This window comes from Pseudopodoces humilis, chromosome 4 (assembly GCF_049639895.1).
Source record: "Pseudopodoces humilis isolate 2021_Gansu_Grassland_sample_001 chromosome 4, ASM4963989v1, whole genome shotgun sequence".
Classification (NCBI taxonomy): domain Eukaryota; kingdom Metazoa; phylum Chordata; class Aves; order Passeriformes; family Paridae; genus Pseudopodoces; species Pseudopodoces humilis.
This window is the reverse complement of record NC_142203.1, coordinates 30,783,096-30,801,020: the sequence shown is the minus strand read 5'-3', so window position 1 is coordinate 30,801,020 and position 17,925 is coordinate 30,783,096. Positions and strand designations below refer to the sequence as shown.

The following is a 17,925-nucleotide window of genomic DNA, read 5'->3' as shown; positions in this document are numbered from 1 at the left end:
CATTGTTTACATGGCCCTTATTTTCACATAACTGGTGATACTCAGATTGAAACCATGGTCCATCCCAGCCATACAAAGTTATTAACTGGAATCCTTTTATTATAATAATTTAACACAATTTTATCACATAACTTCATATTTGAAAATAATTAGCAGCAATTAATTAATATGAAATAGAGAATTCAGGCCTGATTTCTGCAGTTAAAGTTAAAACAAAAGTGCACAGTTTAAATAAAGTCAGATGCAAAAACATTTTAGGCATGGATATGTGTGATGTCAACAATGAGAAACATGGCCTTCCTGTTCCACAGGACAGTCCAGAAGTTGGTTTGATCAGCATAGTGGTTCCTAATGTTACTTCTTTGTTCTATGAGGTATACCACACAGTCTGGGAGAGAAGTCAGGAGGGTCAGGGTAGCAGTTCCAGCCTTACCATGTGTAGTCTCTAAGGATGTAGGTCCCTTGTATTTCTACCAGTATATTCCTGAATTCTCCCTTTTTCCTCCCCAAGGTTTTGTTTGAGGTTTCTTCTGAATCTCTGAATTCTCATCAGGTTTCTTTAGTCTCTCCTCATAATCTCTTCATCTGGGTTACCTCTTGTACATATCTTCTGTGCCCCTCTTGAGAGACTCTGGACAATATCCATTACAGAGTGCTAGAGAATGCCTGGTTCCTGTATTCAAATTCTCTCAGTATCTCACACTTGGCTCTTGCCTCACTGCCATTCACAGTCTGCCCTTTCTGAAAGTACCTCCACACTTTCTCCATGACACTTTTACAACTTTCACAGCAGTTAACAAGCTGTTTACTTGTAAATGGTTACCTTATTCTTCTCTATTCCTTCATAGCTGAATTTCAGTCAGGCTCAGCACACATTACCTGACACAATCTAGCCATTGTTCTATAAACAATCCTGTAACTCTTCCTATATATTAATTTCATATAATCATCATGTTTCAGTCATCCCCATGGCTTATGCAACTCCGTATCCAGCCATCCTGTTGATAATTCTACTGTGGTTAGAACCATTGTTTCTTGGAGGCAGACTTGGGGAACAGGTTAATATAATCAACTTGCCAACAAGCTTCACCAAGTAGTCGTGGAACTGTCAGCAGCAACAAATGCAGTTCAGGGACCCTGAAAACAAAGGCAATGTTTGGTCTAATCTTATCACTGAACTAAATACAAGGTGCAGAACACTGAAGTCACCACATTATCTCTAGATTGTGCATACGTGGTTCACAGAGGAAGCTCAAGGCTTGAGACAGGAAATCACATGCTGCAGAAAATTTGATTGTACATGGTCATCCCTTGCAACATATTTTTTTTTTCAGTAGGACTTCTATTTGCTTCATTTCAAAACAATAACTTTCCTTGCTTACTTTCTTATTACCTTCTTACTGGGGCTTCCAGAAATAAGTAATAAAAGAAAGCAATATGCACTATTTTATGTGGGGTCATTGTGGATCATTGCAGATCATTAAAAAGAAAGAAACGTACAGAAACTTGAATCTCTTTTTTATTTCCTTCACCCCTTGCTCAGAACAGGAGTACACAGTTCTGTTCCAAATAGTTTTGTTTTACCCTCTCTATAGGGAGACAGTAGAGTAGTGTGTGGGATGAGGTCATTAATTATTTAAAATTCTGTTAAGACCTTGCTTATTTTGCTCAGGCACCACTTGAGGTACCACGTGAGGACAGCATGAATAACTTACAGCAGCAGAGGACCAAGTCCACCAGAGCATAGCTTAGCAGAGTAGAAGTGTTGAAATGGAATCAGAGCCTGAATAAAAAGATATCATTTGTGGACTCCACCAGCATTGCCACATGGTGTTTGTGTTGCCAGCTTGATTCCAAATGCAAAACCCAATGGGATGCTGAGGAGAAACACACAAATGTGTCATCCTCCAAGCAGTTACCATTTTCCTCAGGCCATATTCTTTGAGAAGCTGAAAATGTCTCTATTGTACCTCTGCACTTAATTCAGCCCTGTGCTTTGCATTCTGTCTCTGAAGACTTCATTTCAAAGTAAGACAATCATCTGTTATCAAGTACAGAAACCATGGTGATGATTGTACTTCCACAAACCTAAATGATTTTCCAATTACGGAAGGAGCTATGAAATGCAATCTTGGCCACTAAAGCTCTCCTACACATCCTACAGATGTTCACAGCTTTCACCATGCTGTGAGATACTCATCAAAATAGAAGCCTAATTAACACGTTTGACAAAGACTGCAAAAGGTGACTCACCAGTGTTATGCTGTTAGCAGCAATAACTGGATTCCTTGGACACCACCAGCAGTATCATTCACACATGTCAACCCTTGTAAAGGTGCACATCATCAAGAGAATTAGTCAGGGTAGAACTGAGACATATGATTCTCCGTACTCCAATTACAACCTAATGATTACTTTCACAACACAGTTATGACACACAAACACAAGTTGTTCTAAAAGGCCACATCAATTATTAGGTGTTCATGACAATCTGAGTACACAAGGACAATCAGAGGAAGAAAAGGGAGAGGTTTATATTTTTTTTAAAATAAACTTTTAATGTGCTATATAGGCATGATCACTACAAGATCTTCCACCTATACGCAATTCTACACACTGTTAACACACTGCATTTTCACTGTATATTAAAAAATCTGGGAAGAATATTCCTTCAATGGAAAAATATCATACAATCACTTAAATAAACAAAGACAACATTACAGTGCAAACAAAATCCTGGTTTATTTATTCTGCAATTACTGAATACTTTCTAAAAGTCTTTTAGAAAAATAATAAAAAAACCTTCCCATGGACAACCAATACGTTCTGAGATGATTTCTTCTTGCTGAACCAAGAACCTTGATCTGATCTTTGAAGCTGTAATAAGCAGTATACTCCTCTGTATGATGCATATTCACATGATTTGTATGAAGCAATGGATCCCAACCAAAAATCTGCAGACAGCAATAAAATGGCACTTGCTGGCTTCGTCTGACTTTTGATCAGACCCATGACAAGAAAGGCCTGGTACAATAGTTATCCCCATGAATTAAAAACAAAGTGCTTAAGGAAGCCAGACAAGGCCTTAGTTAACGATGCTATTGGTTTCTACTAGTAATTGCTGTTAGACAGAGTAGGAGCATACTTTTTTTTTTCCCTTTTAAGAAGAAAAACGGGCCATGGAACAGCAATCATGCCAGATTCAACATGCAAAAGAAGAAATATGACATTTTTCTGTCCCAAAAGGCATGATAGTGTTGCTTGAGTCCACAAAGGCCAAGACCCAAGACAGAGCAGATGTCACCTGATTCCTAATCTGTGTGAACTCTGCCACCTTCATAAACTCCTACTCTGGTGAGAGAATATAATAACTTAAAAGTGCCTGTATGCTCTTGTCAGTTGGGTGATGTTAAGAGAATAAAGACTTCAGGAAAATAAAAAAAAACAGGTAGGTGAGCATATGAAAAGGGGATGTTTGTTTTCACTTGGAGAGGAATGTTGTCTCTGTCCTCCATTGTGCCACCCTCCTCAGAAAACTGGAAAATTTTTCATTTCAGTGCAGCTTCCAATTCTGGGTGAGACAGACAGTTTGACCCACTACCACTGCTGCACAGAATGACACTGGGCTCTTCATATACATATGATCAACTTCTGTTCAATCTGCATTGGATGCCGTATAAAGAATAAGGCAGGCTTAAAAGGAAACAGAATATTTAGCACCAGTGACAGTATATGGGTCATCCTTGAGGTTCTTACCAGATTATACAATACCATGAAGCACTACTTTTACACAGGCAGTAAGTGGTTATTCCATACAATTTTCAGTTTTGCACTTCTTTCTAAGCATACATTAAAAAATAGTAGTAGCTAAGAAAGCTGAATTAAATAGCACACAATTTCACAGTCCTATTGCTGTCTGTAAAATACATAACCTGCATATAACCAGTTTGCTACTATACCAGCTGATGGGTCAATGCACAACATTCTAGACATATGTGGGAGATGGCACAACACGAGGACTATAAGGCTATAGATTCCCGAGTTCCAGCTTGTGTACAATTATAATTTTTCACTTATCTCACTGAATGAGCACACAGAGCATGTAGAAAATATGTCCCAAGTGGATGGGCACTGAGTAGGCAGGACTAAGATACAGAGCAGCCTCCACAGTGCTTCTGGCTGACAGTGCCCAAAATACAGCAGGAGGCAGGCTTCTGCTCATGTTGAAAAAGAGCACTTGCCAGAAGGTATGTGCCAATGAGGCTGTGTCTTAAGAATGCCTTGGCAGACCAGAAAAACAAATTCTGTTCTGCTACATACTGCAGTTCTCACAGCTGCTAAAGCCATCTTGTGGAAAGGCAGTGTGATACACGTTACCTGCTACATCAGTAGGACAGCTGTTTGATCCAGATGAATGAGCAAGTGAAGATTTTGCCTACTAAAGCTTTATAAAAGCCTTTGACCACCCTCATGCATAAATACTAACCCACATATCAAAATTACTTATCCTAACTACTTAAAACATTATGGTGTAACTGCCCCAAACAGAATTAGCTGCCTGTACCTACAAATGAAACTTGCAAATGAAGACAGTAAACATTAAGAGATTATTGTACCAAAAAGGATAAAAATATATAACAAACTACTGTTTAATTACATCCCCTATTCGTAAGTAATTGACCGTGATTTGCTCTCACAAAATTCTTTTAAGATTGTGTGTCTAACAGAAGTTCAATATTTGACTACCCCAAGAAACTGCATTAAAAAAACCCCAAACCCATCAAGCTATGCGACCAGAGCCAGAGACTTGCTTGCTAAGCAGCTCCTTCTCAGGACCATCAAGAACACCCTAGGGTCCCTCAGAGTAAGGTTACTCTTTCTCATGGAGAAGTTTCTCAGGGTAGCAAGAGAATAAAAGTTGTTTTTTTAATGCTGAGAAGAACTTGTTGATTCTTCTCAAAGGAAGAACTTTTGTTGGGAAGCACTTTCATTCACATGGAAAGTCTGGGAAGGTTATCTGCTCTCCCTGCACTAAAATAAGTATTCTTTTTCTTAGGCAGCAGTACAGTTCTAGAGGCATGCTGCAGCACAAGTGTATCACACACACAGTCCCATAGACAACTCTGCAGGGAGCCCACATTCACAAGACTAAAGGCTGCCTCTCTCCATCATAGACTCAAGCTCTGAATTCTGTGCAACCCAGCTTATTTCTCACCTCCCATCCACAGGAAGGGGTGAGACTAGGTTATTAGAGAGTCCGTACAGCCACAGGGTAGAGCAAGGACAAGTGTTCTGCTCCTTTGATAGGCAGCTTTTTTGTAGTGTAGTAGTGGATGACTTCAGGAACACTGTCGAAGGGAGGGCTGTTCTGACCCAGGATGTATTTCTCTTTGGTTTTCGTCAGCTTCATATGCATAAAACCTTGACTGCTCCTGCAAGGAAAGCAAAAGTATAAGTTCATGCTTGTGCATAGGGAAGAGGGGCACAGTACCATGACAGGCTCTCCTTATGGAGGGAAAAGTAGGAGAACAAAACACCAGTAGCTGCTGGATGGCAGGCCAAGACAGAGGCCAGACTCACAGTTTCCAACTGCGAGTTGCAAACCCCCATGGACAATTCACCACAAAGGCAGCCTAAGGTAGTATTTAGTTTTCAGCACCTGTGATGCCTTGATCCACATGCAAGGCTGTCTCACACAGAAAGTGATCCAGAGGTGTGCCAGGAGACAACCCACTTCCTCCCCATGGCACCTCTCTCCAGCCCTTTCAATATTTTCCTATGAACACTTATTTTCACTATAGCCAGCCATTACTTCTGTACCCAAATATCTTTGGTGTGGGCCTCTCAGAATCTTGAGGGTCCCTTCATAGGCACAAGCAGGCCATGAACCTTGCTCAGCTAGACAAGACCTGTCCTGTTCTACCCTGTGGCTAGATGCCTCAGGGCAGATCTTACCCATTCCACCCTGGCTGCAACTGCCCAGACCACATCTCCATGTGTAATCTGGTGGCTTCAGATGGGAAAACTTCTCCAGGTGATCATGTTCCCAAGGTTCATGGCGTAATACTGCACTAGGCTGAGCACTATACTGAGCAAAGGCTGCTGTCCCATGGTCTTTCTGCAGGCACTCTCTTTGAGGGAAGGCTCATGATTAGGCAGGCAGGAGAAGAGTATCAGGGAACTCATGGAACTGCCCTACCTGCTCTTGGCAAAGCACCCTGTCCAACATAATTCCACTCAGATGGTAGCACCCACACTGCTGTACAGCACCAGAGGTAAAGCTGGCCTCAGCTCTTCCCAGAAGTGACTCTACAGTGCCTGCTGTCTTAACATAACAAATAGGCTAACACTTCAAAAGTATAGAGTTCAGCCAGGGCAACACAAGCACAAAGAACAGCTCCCACACGTCAACATGTTAAATGAGGGTTGGAAGGTTTTTACAGCTTGTTTGAGTAAATCCCCAACCTTCTGGCTCCAAGCCACTGTTTCTTCTAGGTGTGTCCAGGGACAGAGACAGTAGCGCTAAAACTGGAATTGGTTTGTGTCAGCAAAGAAACACAATTCAAGATGACACAGAAAGCTGCAGCAGGAAAACAAATTATGTTAAAACCATTTTCTCTAAAATCTACCATATTCTAGTTAGCACGTGCAGTGTTCCCTTTGTAAGTGCCTGTATCATAATCAAGCTCATATCTTTCAGGTGTATTCAATTCTCTGATGAAGAGAACCTTTCTGGTGCGCAGAAACCACTCCAGGCACTGTAATTATGGCTCTACCTGACTAAAATCTTGCTTTAAATATCAATTTCTTAGTGGGAAAATATATCTTTCAAGTCATAACTGATCTCTAAATTATTTCCCTTAAGTAAGAGTGACATCTTTAAATACTTACTATGAGGACAGATGTATTGCTGTCTTTTTTCAGTTCACTATGAATCTCCTTTGCTATAAAATGACTTAGAAGTGTGCAGATACACTAATGGAATCACAGGTGCATGCTAATTTCAGAAGTATGGCAAGGACAGGAAAACAATTTTTTAAGTGCACTTTAGTACAGAAAAGGAAAAAGCACAAGCCTTTTTGAAGAGGAAGACAATGCACATAGTATGAACAAATTGCTACAAGCCATGTATTCATGACAGACAGCTGTTGCTTCCCCAAGAAGGACCTATGTATATATTCAGGTTTGTGTAGCACATAGTAATTGAGCTTACACAAAAAGAATTTCTACATATCCTGACAGGTGAGCCTTCTGGGAGGCCACACTGTTTGTGAGGGTGAGGGAAGAAAGAATGTGAGCTAAAAGTTATGAATAGTAGGTTAAAGGAACGTAGACAAGGCCAATCTATAGCTTCTGCCCTTGGGATGGAACAAACCCAAGCAGCAGTGCAAGCTGGGGCACAAGGGGCCAGAAAAGGAACTGCAGTAGGGAGGGCACATGGTGGAAAGGAGAATGATTCAACAACCTGCCCATGAAGGCCTACTGCATCCCTAAGTTCCACAGCAAAGTGCAGCCAGCTGCTGGAAGATAGTGACTACTTCTACAGGGTGCTCATGAGGCTGCATCCGTAACTGGTGAGAGGGGTGTCCCATAATAAAAGAGATGTCAATACTGGAGCATATCCAGAGCAGGACCACTAAATGTGGTCTGGGGATGGGAATACCTCACATAGGAGAATAGACTTGAGGGAATTGTGCCAGTTTAGTCTCCAGGAGAAGAAAAAGTGAAATGGAGGGTGTCAGGTTGGAATCACCCACTGCCTAAAAGGAAGAGTTACAGAGAAAACAGAAATTTCTCAGTCAACAAAGCACAAACTGCAAGGGAGTTCCCACTGGACACAGGGACTTCTTCCTCATAAGAGTCCTAGAGCCTGGGAACCAGGATAAGGCAGGTGAGAAGAGGTTTTCTAAAGCACTCAGCAACGTTATAAGCATGTACTGCTTGGAGCAGGGGATTGGACTAGACATCTGCAGAGGTCCATTCACACCTAGATCTCCCTGGGCAACTGGAAAGCATGTGAAACTGACTTCCAAGCTTAGCAGGATCTCACACACCTTCTTTCTGTTCAGAAAGGAGGAGAACTGAGAGGTGAGAACATTCAGATACTTGTTACTGCTAGTGTTTGCAGCCAATACCACATTGTTAGTGACAGACTTCATTTCTAGCCTGGCTACTTTTCTGGATGTCTAGAAGTCTTTAAACCGAGCATTATTGCAGGCTTACTGGTGGATGAAAGCAAAGATTATGTTTTCAAGTATTTTCCGCCTTCACTCCCTTTCCTCTTTCATTTTCCAGAAATTACACTGTGAATGTACTATCTGCCCTCCCTGTTTCAAATGAACTGTGACTGGTTGCAAGTAGACGTATCAAAACATACAATTCTCATCTTCTATAATGTAGAACAAATTAAGCAGGAAGAAAGTCAACTTAGCAGCTTGAAATCATGCCCTCAAATTAAACACTTTCAACTGTAAACTACTCTGTGAAACTATTCACATCTACACTAAGGATCCTTCTGTGGTCTCACCTACTCTATTTGTCCTGAAAGCCTGTCTCACAGTCTCCCCTCTTCTGGTATGCCTGGACTCAGAGAATCAGTGCCTTTAATAACAGGTAAGGGCAAAATGCATCTGCACTTGACTAACAGCAGTGCTGCTAGGCCAATGACTAGAATTACAGGGACCATTTCAAAAAGGAACCTGGAAGTCATACTCCCACTTTCTCTCCTCCAAACACTTTCAATCTAAGCTCTGATTTTAGTATGCAAAGAGACCACTGAAATTTCAGGTAATGATGGGGAAAAAAGCTTCATGGTTGAAGTGATTGTAAGTTTCTGCTCAGTGTTTGAAGCACTGTTGGAGTCTACCTGAACAAGTGCCTGACTGAGTAGTCCTGATTTTGGAATGCCTGTTTTTCAGCTCAGCAATAACTATTAGAACCTGCCAGGCCCAAGGTTTTCAAAGAAAAGAACCTAAACAGTGATCCCAAGTTCACATATGTGAACACCGATGACAGCCTATGCCTTGAAGAGACAAGACATACACATTTTGCAAGAGAAGGTGCTGGGACCTGAACTAAGGCATGTGGTATTGCTACTGTGTGAATTCTGAATCCCTTTGTGGTTTTTCAAATGTTGCAATAATTGTTCACCACATTTTCATTCAATTGAGGGAAAACAGTGACGAACCAGTGCTACAAGAGACAATATTCTATCCTTTCTTTCCTTTTTGCAACCATTCCCATAAGTTTCAAATACAGAAGAAAATTGCTAATTGCTGATCCAAACACCAAATTTCCTTGCAACTCTCAAGCACAGATGTTTACAGACACAAACTTGACACATAACTAATAGTCAGACACACCTTGTTTAAAATGTTTGGCAGCACAACCATAACACCAGGAGACTTTGAATTGCAACCTCCTCACATATTTTTTTTCAGTTTTCAAAACCCAGTGAGGATGGGAAAGGAATTGGGCAGACAGTTAATCAGAACATGCTTTTTTGATCTTACGCATGAACTGTGATAAAAACAGGTTTAATAAATATTAATTAGATATTAAACCTGGTATTTTTTTCCAGGAAATACTAATGGCTTTGAAACATGATTCAGTGCTCACAATCAGAAAGTTTGGCCAAGTCTTCTGAACCCTGTTTTTGCTGAAGAAAGCTGGTTTTTTGCTCGTTTTTTCAGAACATATTTTCTGCATTTATTTTGATGAAACGTCACTTGCACAAAGAAAAAAGCAACAACTTTGCAACTGCATCAGAAAAAAAAAATTCTAGCAATGTAGGAAATATATGTTGTTAGTTTCCCATTCTGAAATTATTTTCCATTTCATAATTTTAACTTGTATTACATGCTGTTATTCTGAACAAAGCCTATAATGTTTCATGTCAATGTACAGCAGCAATAAAATAAAACCTCCTCTGAAAAATAAAGATTCACTACTTAACCCCAAACAATAAGAAAAAAATTGAAAAATCATTTACTGGAGACATTAAGAGGCTGGCCTATGAACTGGTTTTTCCTGTTTCAGCTTTGCTTTTTCAAGCACATTATACACAGTACTACCATTCTACACCTGAGGGACACCGTCTCCATGATAAAATAAACAATGTCTCTTCCCCAACAAACAAGGTGTAGAAGTGTTCATTTGCACCCAAGATGTGAAGATCACTACTGAGCCCAGGCTCCATTCTCTATAACCCGTTCCTATCTGCTGCTTTGAAGGTAGGGTGAATCTTTAGCTTGTTGGATTTTCCATAGAAGTGACAGAATCCATGGCCTCTGCTAATAGCCAGGACCCTACCATTATGGCCTAGTAGTAATACATTTCTAAATATTTTTATTCAATTGCTAATTTAGAGACACATCAAAAATCCCATGACCTCTTTCTAAAGTGTATTGACAGGAAGAAACTTGTAATTTTTACAGTATTACTAGAGTTACTTCTGAGAACAAAAATCAACAGAAAGGTGCAAGTCCAGCATTTATCCAGAACAATCCAAGGTTTATGTACTCAACTTTGGAAATCAGGATCACTTCTACAGACTGTAATGACAAAAAAAAAACACCAAAAAATAAAAAAAAAACACACCAAAAAACAACATAGCTTGCAGTTTCCTTTGCTATTCAGGGAAACCACATGCCTGTTTATGAGTCCGCAGGATCAGGATGTCAAAAGGCACCACCCTCTCCGAATTCAGCTCTGTACTTCCAGTGGCTATGATTGTGCAGAAACCATCTGACAGAACAGAAAGCAATGCCTCTTACTGTTTTTGCTCACAGACTGCACATTTAGTTAACTTGTGAGATAATCCTTATCTAAAATTAAGAATAGTCACATTTCCCAAAAGTGAAATGTGAGTCAGGAAATGAAGTGGTGTGGGCACGGGTGCACACTGCTGCAAGAGCCTTGGGAGGGGGAAATCCTGACTGAAAGGATTAGCTAGTACAGCCCAGTTGGTGCTTGGACTTCACTGAGCAAGACTGAAATGTGATAACCCCATCCTGAGATCCTGTTCTATTGCTACATCAGGAAGGCACCTCTGTGAGCTTGATGTTCACTGAAGTAACTGCTGGAATATTTACAAGTAAGAAGTGGCTCTCCCTCTGATTTGCACAACTACTTCTATCTTTTTCACCAGTCTGCTTGTTAGTAAAGAACCAATCTCAGACAAGGAATTTGAAACTAGGCATTTCAATAGCAGCCAGGAATTTCTGGTCATAGCACAGTTACCAGGAGTATGGGTCTCTAATTCTTACCCAGCCTTCTGTAATTATAACTGTGTTTAAGGAAAGAGTGGGTGAGTATGAGCAAGCCAAGTATCTACAACCCTGAAGAAGTACAGAAAAGAGGAAACAAAGGGATCAATCCAGGGCTGACAGACGAGATTCAAGAGGATGTACAGCTACCCCTCCTGCCTTTGGGATAATTTTGTTCTGGGAAAGCAGATCATATTCTATCCCTCTTCAGCTGTGCAGAATTTAAACAACGCTGACAAAGAGGCTTAGCTCTTTGGATCCCAATCCATAGAAAGACGCTTTTAGCTTCAAACACTTGTCACCAACAATACCAATTCCTTGTTTCTAACTGAGATGAACAATATAAATGTGTACTTCAATAAGACCTTCTCTGATGCCCCCAGAGATAGCTAATCCACATGCAATTAAATTCCACTGGGTAAACTACAGCATCTCAAAGTGACAGACATTGACATGAACAATTAAACTACCTCAATGATTGTTTTATCCACGGATGAAGTTTAATTTAGCAATGAAGCTACTTTCATGCTCATTTCATTTTATTTGGAATGATAATTTTTGGAACTTGAATTAGACAAATATTTCACACAAAATTCCCCATGCAAGTTAAGCCTGTCTGGCCCTCTCAGTGTCCTCAGAACACAAAAAGGTTTCCTGCTATTGGAAAAAATGCTCTTCAGAGTTGTCTCCATTATGCAATATACAGTTATATAAAATGAAAAAGAGCAAGTTCTACCATCTTTTCACTTTTCAAACACAGGTAAATATTTGGGTAGATTCTCATTGCTGTATTTTCGGAAACAATCTTTTGCTACTAGAGAAAAGAAAACTCACAACTAGAGTGAAGTAGTTTGGGTTTGCTTTTTGTTTTTGTTTTATTTTTAGAAAAAGCTTGTCACATGAAACAGAAGAATAGATTTTAAATGACTGTTACTTAATCTCAGTACAAAATCAGGGCGTGATTCTTACTTTTCCCCTGAAGCAGAAATGAAACATTTAACCGGAAAAAAAAAAAGCTGACTCACACATGGTAATAAAGGTCCCTAAGAAGCACAAACACACCTAATAGACAATGGGAACATTGCAGTTCTGTGCTAAGAGACCACAAAAGGATACTAAAGGCATGAACTCAGCTGTCCAATACAGCAAAATATAATTTAACTGTCACCTTTACCTCTGGAAGTTGTGGTCTGGCTGAATAACAAAAATCACTCAACTGATGAAAGACTTAAGTGAAATTCTTTTTAAAAAAGGTCATATTCCAAGATTTTGAATTTAAGGGAAAATTTAAGCCTGAGGGAAAATTTATTCCAAAGCTTGTGCCATTCATGATTCAGTGTTTGAAAATGTCTAGAGGACCCCAATATTAGAGAATACACAGATCAAATTACAAGAGACAACAGGAACTGAACCACAATTTTAAAGTAGGTATGTTCCAGCTCAAGGCAAACCTCTTTATTACAGAGAGATCCTAAAAATAATAGCAGAGGAATAACGATTTAAAATACATTCCTACAAAATATTTTTCTTCTCAAATCCTAGAATGGAATTTTAAACTTATTAAAAAAAGGATCAGCTTTGGTGCTATTTATAAAACTGTTTGTTACAACCAAGTATCACCATCATCTCAGAAGTAAAATGTATTTTTCATAACAGACCTGTGAAGAAATGGCATAAAAGCCAAACTGGCAGGAGTAATGCTAGTGAAAAGGGCAAGTCACCTTGTACCCCAGACCTAATTGGAAGGTTAGGCTCCACATCAGACCCCAACCTTCAGGAAAGAAAGAAAGGAAACATTTCTCTTTGCACCTGTATAGCCTATAGCAAGGTCAAGGGGCTTCTTCTACTCCTGCACAGAAAACCTTGACAAACTTCCTCAGCTAAAAAAGGAAATTAATTTATTATCCTGTCACGAGTGGGAGAGTTGGGCTAGATGATCTTTGATCCTCTCTTCCAACCCAACTGTTCTGCAAATCTGTTTTGTGGTATGTTGAAGACAACATCTGTAATGTACTCTGCTCAGCCTAAGCTACATAAAGCAAATTCAGAGCAGTGCTAAGACTGGAATACTGCTCATCTCCTAATTCTGTAGATATTTCATCATTAATCTTGGGTTTTTTACTTCGAAGAACTGTAGCAAAGCTGTACAGCTTTACTCCAGTAAAGTGCACAAAACAAAAGGAATAAAATCTCCAAACAATACTGTTCAGCCTAAAGCAGAAGCAGCAGGAGCATTTCAAACTAGAACCAGAAAAAAAACCTCAGTTAATCCAAGTTTATTTATTTAAGTGGACACCAAATGAAGACTAAAAATCTCTTAACATTTCCAGATAGGAAGACACTAATTCAGTGACTGTAACTATGCATCATGCAATCCCAAACGCTCTAGAGTCCTTCGGAGCTAAAACAGTACAGCAACAAATAATGATCATCTTATATGGCACCACAGAAGCTAGGGCTTATAAATACATTTACTATGTTTTTCTGACAAGTACTTACTTCAGTGAAAGAGAATAGTCATGTTTGCTTGTTTGACTATTTCTTACAAGGTAGCTACACTCCTTACATAAACGTAACAGGTTTTCTGCATCTGTCCGACTGATTGCTCCATGATACCATCTAGAAAAAAGCAAAGAGGTTAATACACACACAAATATTCCCACATTCATACTGTTTTCACTGCTTAATTTTTTAAGGTATGAATTGTTACCAACAGCACATGGATACCTTTAAAATCTAATATATTATCGATGAAAAGCACTAGATGAAGTTATTACAAATTGTGGAGGCTTATAGTTCCTGTCAGCTGAGGGGAAAAACTCAGATCAGGAAACCATGCAATAGGATTGGTTTACATGCCTATGTAAGAAATTCTCACTTAGGGCAACACATTATAATCTGTTTTGGAAACAGATCCATGATACACACATTTGCTCTATTTCATTCTTGGGATATATCAGTTTTAAAACTAATATACAAAATAAAAAACCAACAAAAGCAAAGAAACAGAAGATGGAAAATGGAGAATATGGACAGTTAATAATGGAAAACATTTGCTAAAATAAATCTTTTTAAAAGGAGAAGAGTAATAAAGTTGAAGATCTATCGAAAGGCACAATCTAAACAAAGCTGTGGCAACTCTGGAGCGTTATATAAATCTCTAGTGGATCTGGGGAGTGGATGAGAACAACTGAGGGGGAAAAAAGGAAACTGGGAGAGGAGAGGTGGGTCCTTCATTAAACTAGCCAGTGCAGACAACGAAGCTTCTCAGTCCCTGCTGGTCTGTATCAGCTTTGAAAATCTCAGACTCCACAAGTAAGCACTTTGACCCTTCCCTAAGTTTCCAGAGCAATGAAATGTCTCTGTACTGTGTCAAACATGTCTCTGAGGAAGATCTCTACCTCCCTGCAACTGCCAAGTGCACTTTGGAAAACTATTTGACACTACCACATTTGCCTAAGCAAGACAATGAACACATCAGAAGCACTCTCTGTCTGTTCTTACCAGGAACTGTTGCTTGCTTTGCGTAAAATAATTTTATTCCATTTGTTCTTACTCTAAGAAAGATGCTCCAACTAAAAGGTAGGTGAATAAAGACTAGATAAATCCCTTTGACAGCAATCATGCTCTTAACTACCTTGTGCTGGTGTCTCCATTGTAAAATCCAATGAATGTGCTAAAAAAAATGTTGGTGCCTAAATTAAAAATTCATTGTGTGCTTGATTAAAACTAAAGTCTGCATAAGAGTGAACTAAAAAGAGCTTATACTTTGTATATTCAAGACAGATTAGAAAGGGGGGCCCTGACAGCTTCATCACTTCACAAATAAGATGGAGACACAGATGCAAATGATTTCAGGCAGTCTCCTCCTCATCTCCCATTAGACATTTGCTGGTGAAAGATATTTCTTAATAAGCAATTTAAAGACTAGATTGCCTTCTGAGTGTGAGAGAATAATAGTAACACAAATGTGAATCAAGAAATGGATTTGGGAGAATTTAAAAACTTTTCCTATTAGTTGCAATTATCTTTATTTTCTTTTCTCCCCAAAGGGCCAAGTAAAACAAAAGTGAAATATTACCTCACCAAAATAAAGGAGATATTCAGAGACTCTGATATTCAGAGAGAAATAGAAAAAGAACACAGGGCTAGTTTGAGGAAGAAAAACCTGCTTTTCAGAGTTGAAAATAAAACAGTTGATAATATCAGATTCAGATGTGATATCTGGAAGCTGTTGTGGCTACACCTGACAGTAAACAGCAGTATCCAGAAGTGTAATTGTTTGTGAGTCATATGCTCACGTAATTGGGACACTCTGATTGCTCCTGTTCCAGCTACCTAGTGCGATAAGCAAAGTGCAATAATCAGCTTTGAGTTCCTGAGTGATTTGCTGTTCAACTGTATTGGGTCTGTTTGTCCTGGGTGTGCTTATTTTTCAAATGTCAGCATATAAGCATTTGTGAAGAAACCTCACAGATTCAAACATCAGTGATGTGGCCTTAAAAAAGTGCAATGACAGCTTGTGAAAGACACCAGTGCAAAAGTACGGTATGCCTTCTAAGATATCCTGGAAAATACAGGCACACAATGTAAACCTGAAAGAAAATTCTAACATAATCACACACTTTGACCCTTAACAGGATCTCCTCCCAGGTTTATAAGTACCCTGATTGTGGTTTACAGAATTCTCTTCCAGACATCCCTTACTTTGTCAATGGTCAGGTTTCAGCCACTGAGGGGCCACAACTCCACTGAAGACAGGAGAGCAGCAGCAACTATACTGTAAGTATAATAAGTTGTTACAGCTTCTATAATGCACAACACTATTCTGTTTCTGAGTTAGAGCAAAACAGGAAACCAGATCTTGATTACAAGGCTGGGAGGGATTCACTTTCAATAAGACAATGGAAACAGCAGAACACGCTTTTTCTTTACACTGTTATTGAGGAAATAGAACAAATTACTTTGATTCCCCTGGGTCCATGAGTTAATAAGTTCATAGTTACAGATTCCTCAGTCACAAGTAACTTAACATATTTTCTTAACATACTAACACACCTTGGTGTTTCTGCCTATTTAGAGAATATCCTAACCTACCCACTCACTTGCCAATTTGTGTGCATCCTTTCCTTTAGATCTTTCTGCAAAAACAGACTCCACTTTTGCAGAAAAAGCAGGAAGAGTTTGGCATATGTTGTGGAGATGTCTCACACTACTAAAACCAGAGTAATTTGAATTATTATGAATAATCAATGGTAAAATAAATGTAAACTCCTGCACTTTCGGATGCATCACTGTTAACTGTGCATGCATTTGAGGTTTGATCCATCATACTGAAGAATCAAAAATAACCTCATGTCACTGGCATTTGAATACTTAAGAAGGAAAAACTAGACCTGCAGTTTTCAGTTGTAACATTTAACTGCAGTTATACTACAAGACAGAATGATGCCATAACATATTTATGCATCAAGAATTAGGTAACAGAAACTCACCTTCCTGCAGCTTAAGTGTAAATTTTAAATGTATTTGGGACTGGGCGAGCATTTGGTGAGCTGGAACTTCCCAACTTGGAGAACCAAATTTACAGTTAAATTTACAGCTTTTTAGTTATTTAGTTATTTACCTATTAGCTATTACCTATTTAGTTATTTAGTTATTTACCTAACAACATCACATTCACAATAAAGGTTGCTACTTCCTCTACTGGAGATAAACATACAATCAGTCAATGGGCAGATGGTTCAAAGGCTGAGGTTGATTAGATGAAACATAACAACATGCAAATGATATTATTATCTGTTTCAAACTTAAGTTTCCAAATACTGCTTGAAAAATAACATGTCAAAGGAAAGCAATTTCTGGATCTACCTCTTCTCAAACACTAGGAGAGGATTCCCTCCTACTGAGGATTTGAAGTGTAAAAGGACTGTTAATCCTCCCAATACCACTAGCATTAAGGAACAAAGTGTTCTCACAAAGTTCATACTCACATCCATGCCATATTATGCCCTCCCTCTCCAGTGCAAATAAAGTCTGCCTCTAACCCAGAATGATGGTTTCTGGAGTGGACTGACTTCAGGGACTTAAGACACAGTTTCTTCACTTTACTGCATGAATCCATTGGCTTCTCAATGCCCAGGAATATCAGTATAACTGTTGTAAATTGCTCCACATGAGGATTTTTCTCTGTGTAGCAGGAATTCTTGTTCCTTCTCAGAGGCTGCACCTTTGGTATGATACAGGACAGCGGGTCATTCCATCACACAAGCCACTGTCCAAATTGTTCAAAGAAGGGCAAGAATGAGGCAGGATAGGGGCTACTCTTGTGGATACCAGACATTCACTATAGGGAATTCTCCCAGAACCTGAATTTGGTGCTGATAGAAGTGCTTCTAAATACCACTCTCAAGTTTGACAACACAAGGGTAGAAATAATCTCCTTTCTGAAAGCTGTTTAAGTGGTCTGGAGAAGAATCACAGCCAAATGAAAGGCAAATCTGATGTACTAGAAACATGCTCTGCAGCCACAAATATATAGAATTCATCCACCTTTAAAGAGAATTTGGTTAAATGTGATATACAACTTCTTTTTCCCCTAATGCAGTATAAACAACAAAGTTGAAAATGGCGTAACTGCACACACTTGACAGATAAA

The 17,925-nt window shown here is 39.3% G+C and overlaps 1 protein-coding gene across 1 annotated transcript in view; it reads right to left on the bottom strand.

Annotated features, from left to right (window-relative positions):
* Window positions 1-2,515: 2,515 nt before the first annotated feature.
* SHB (SH2 domain containing adaptor protein B) overlaps window positions 2,516-17,925 on the bottom strand; it is a 59,647-nt gene continuing 44,237 nt past the window's right edge. Inside the window, exons 5-6 of the mRNA XM_005532422.3 lie at window positions 13,767-13,886; window positions 2,516-5,432 (exon numbers count right to left, since the gene is read on the bottom strand). Coding sequence (XP_005532479.1) covers window positions 5,249-5,432; window positions 13,767-13,886 — 304 coding nt within the window. The 3' untranslated portion in view covers window positions 2,516-5,248. The remainder of the gene's footprint in view (window positions 5,433-13,766; window positions 13,887-17,925) is intronic.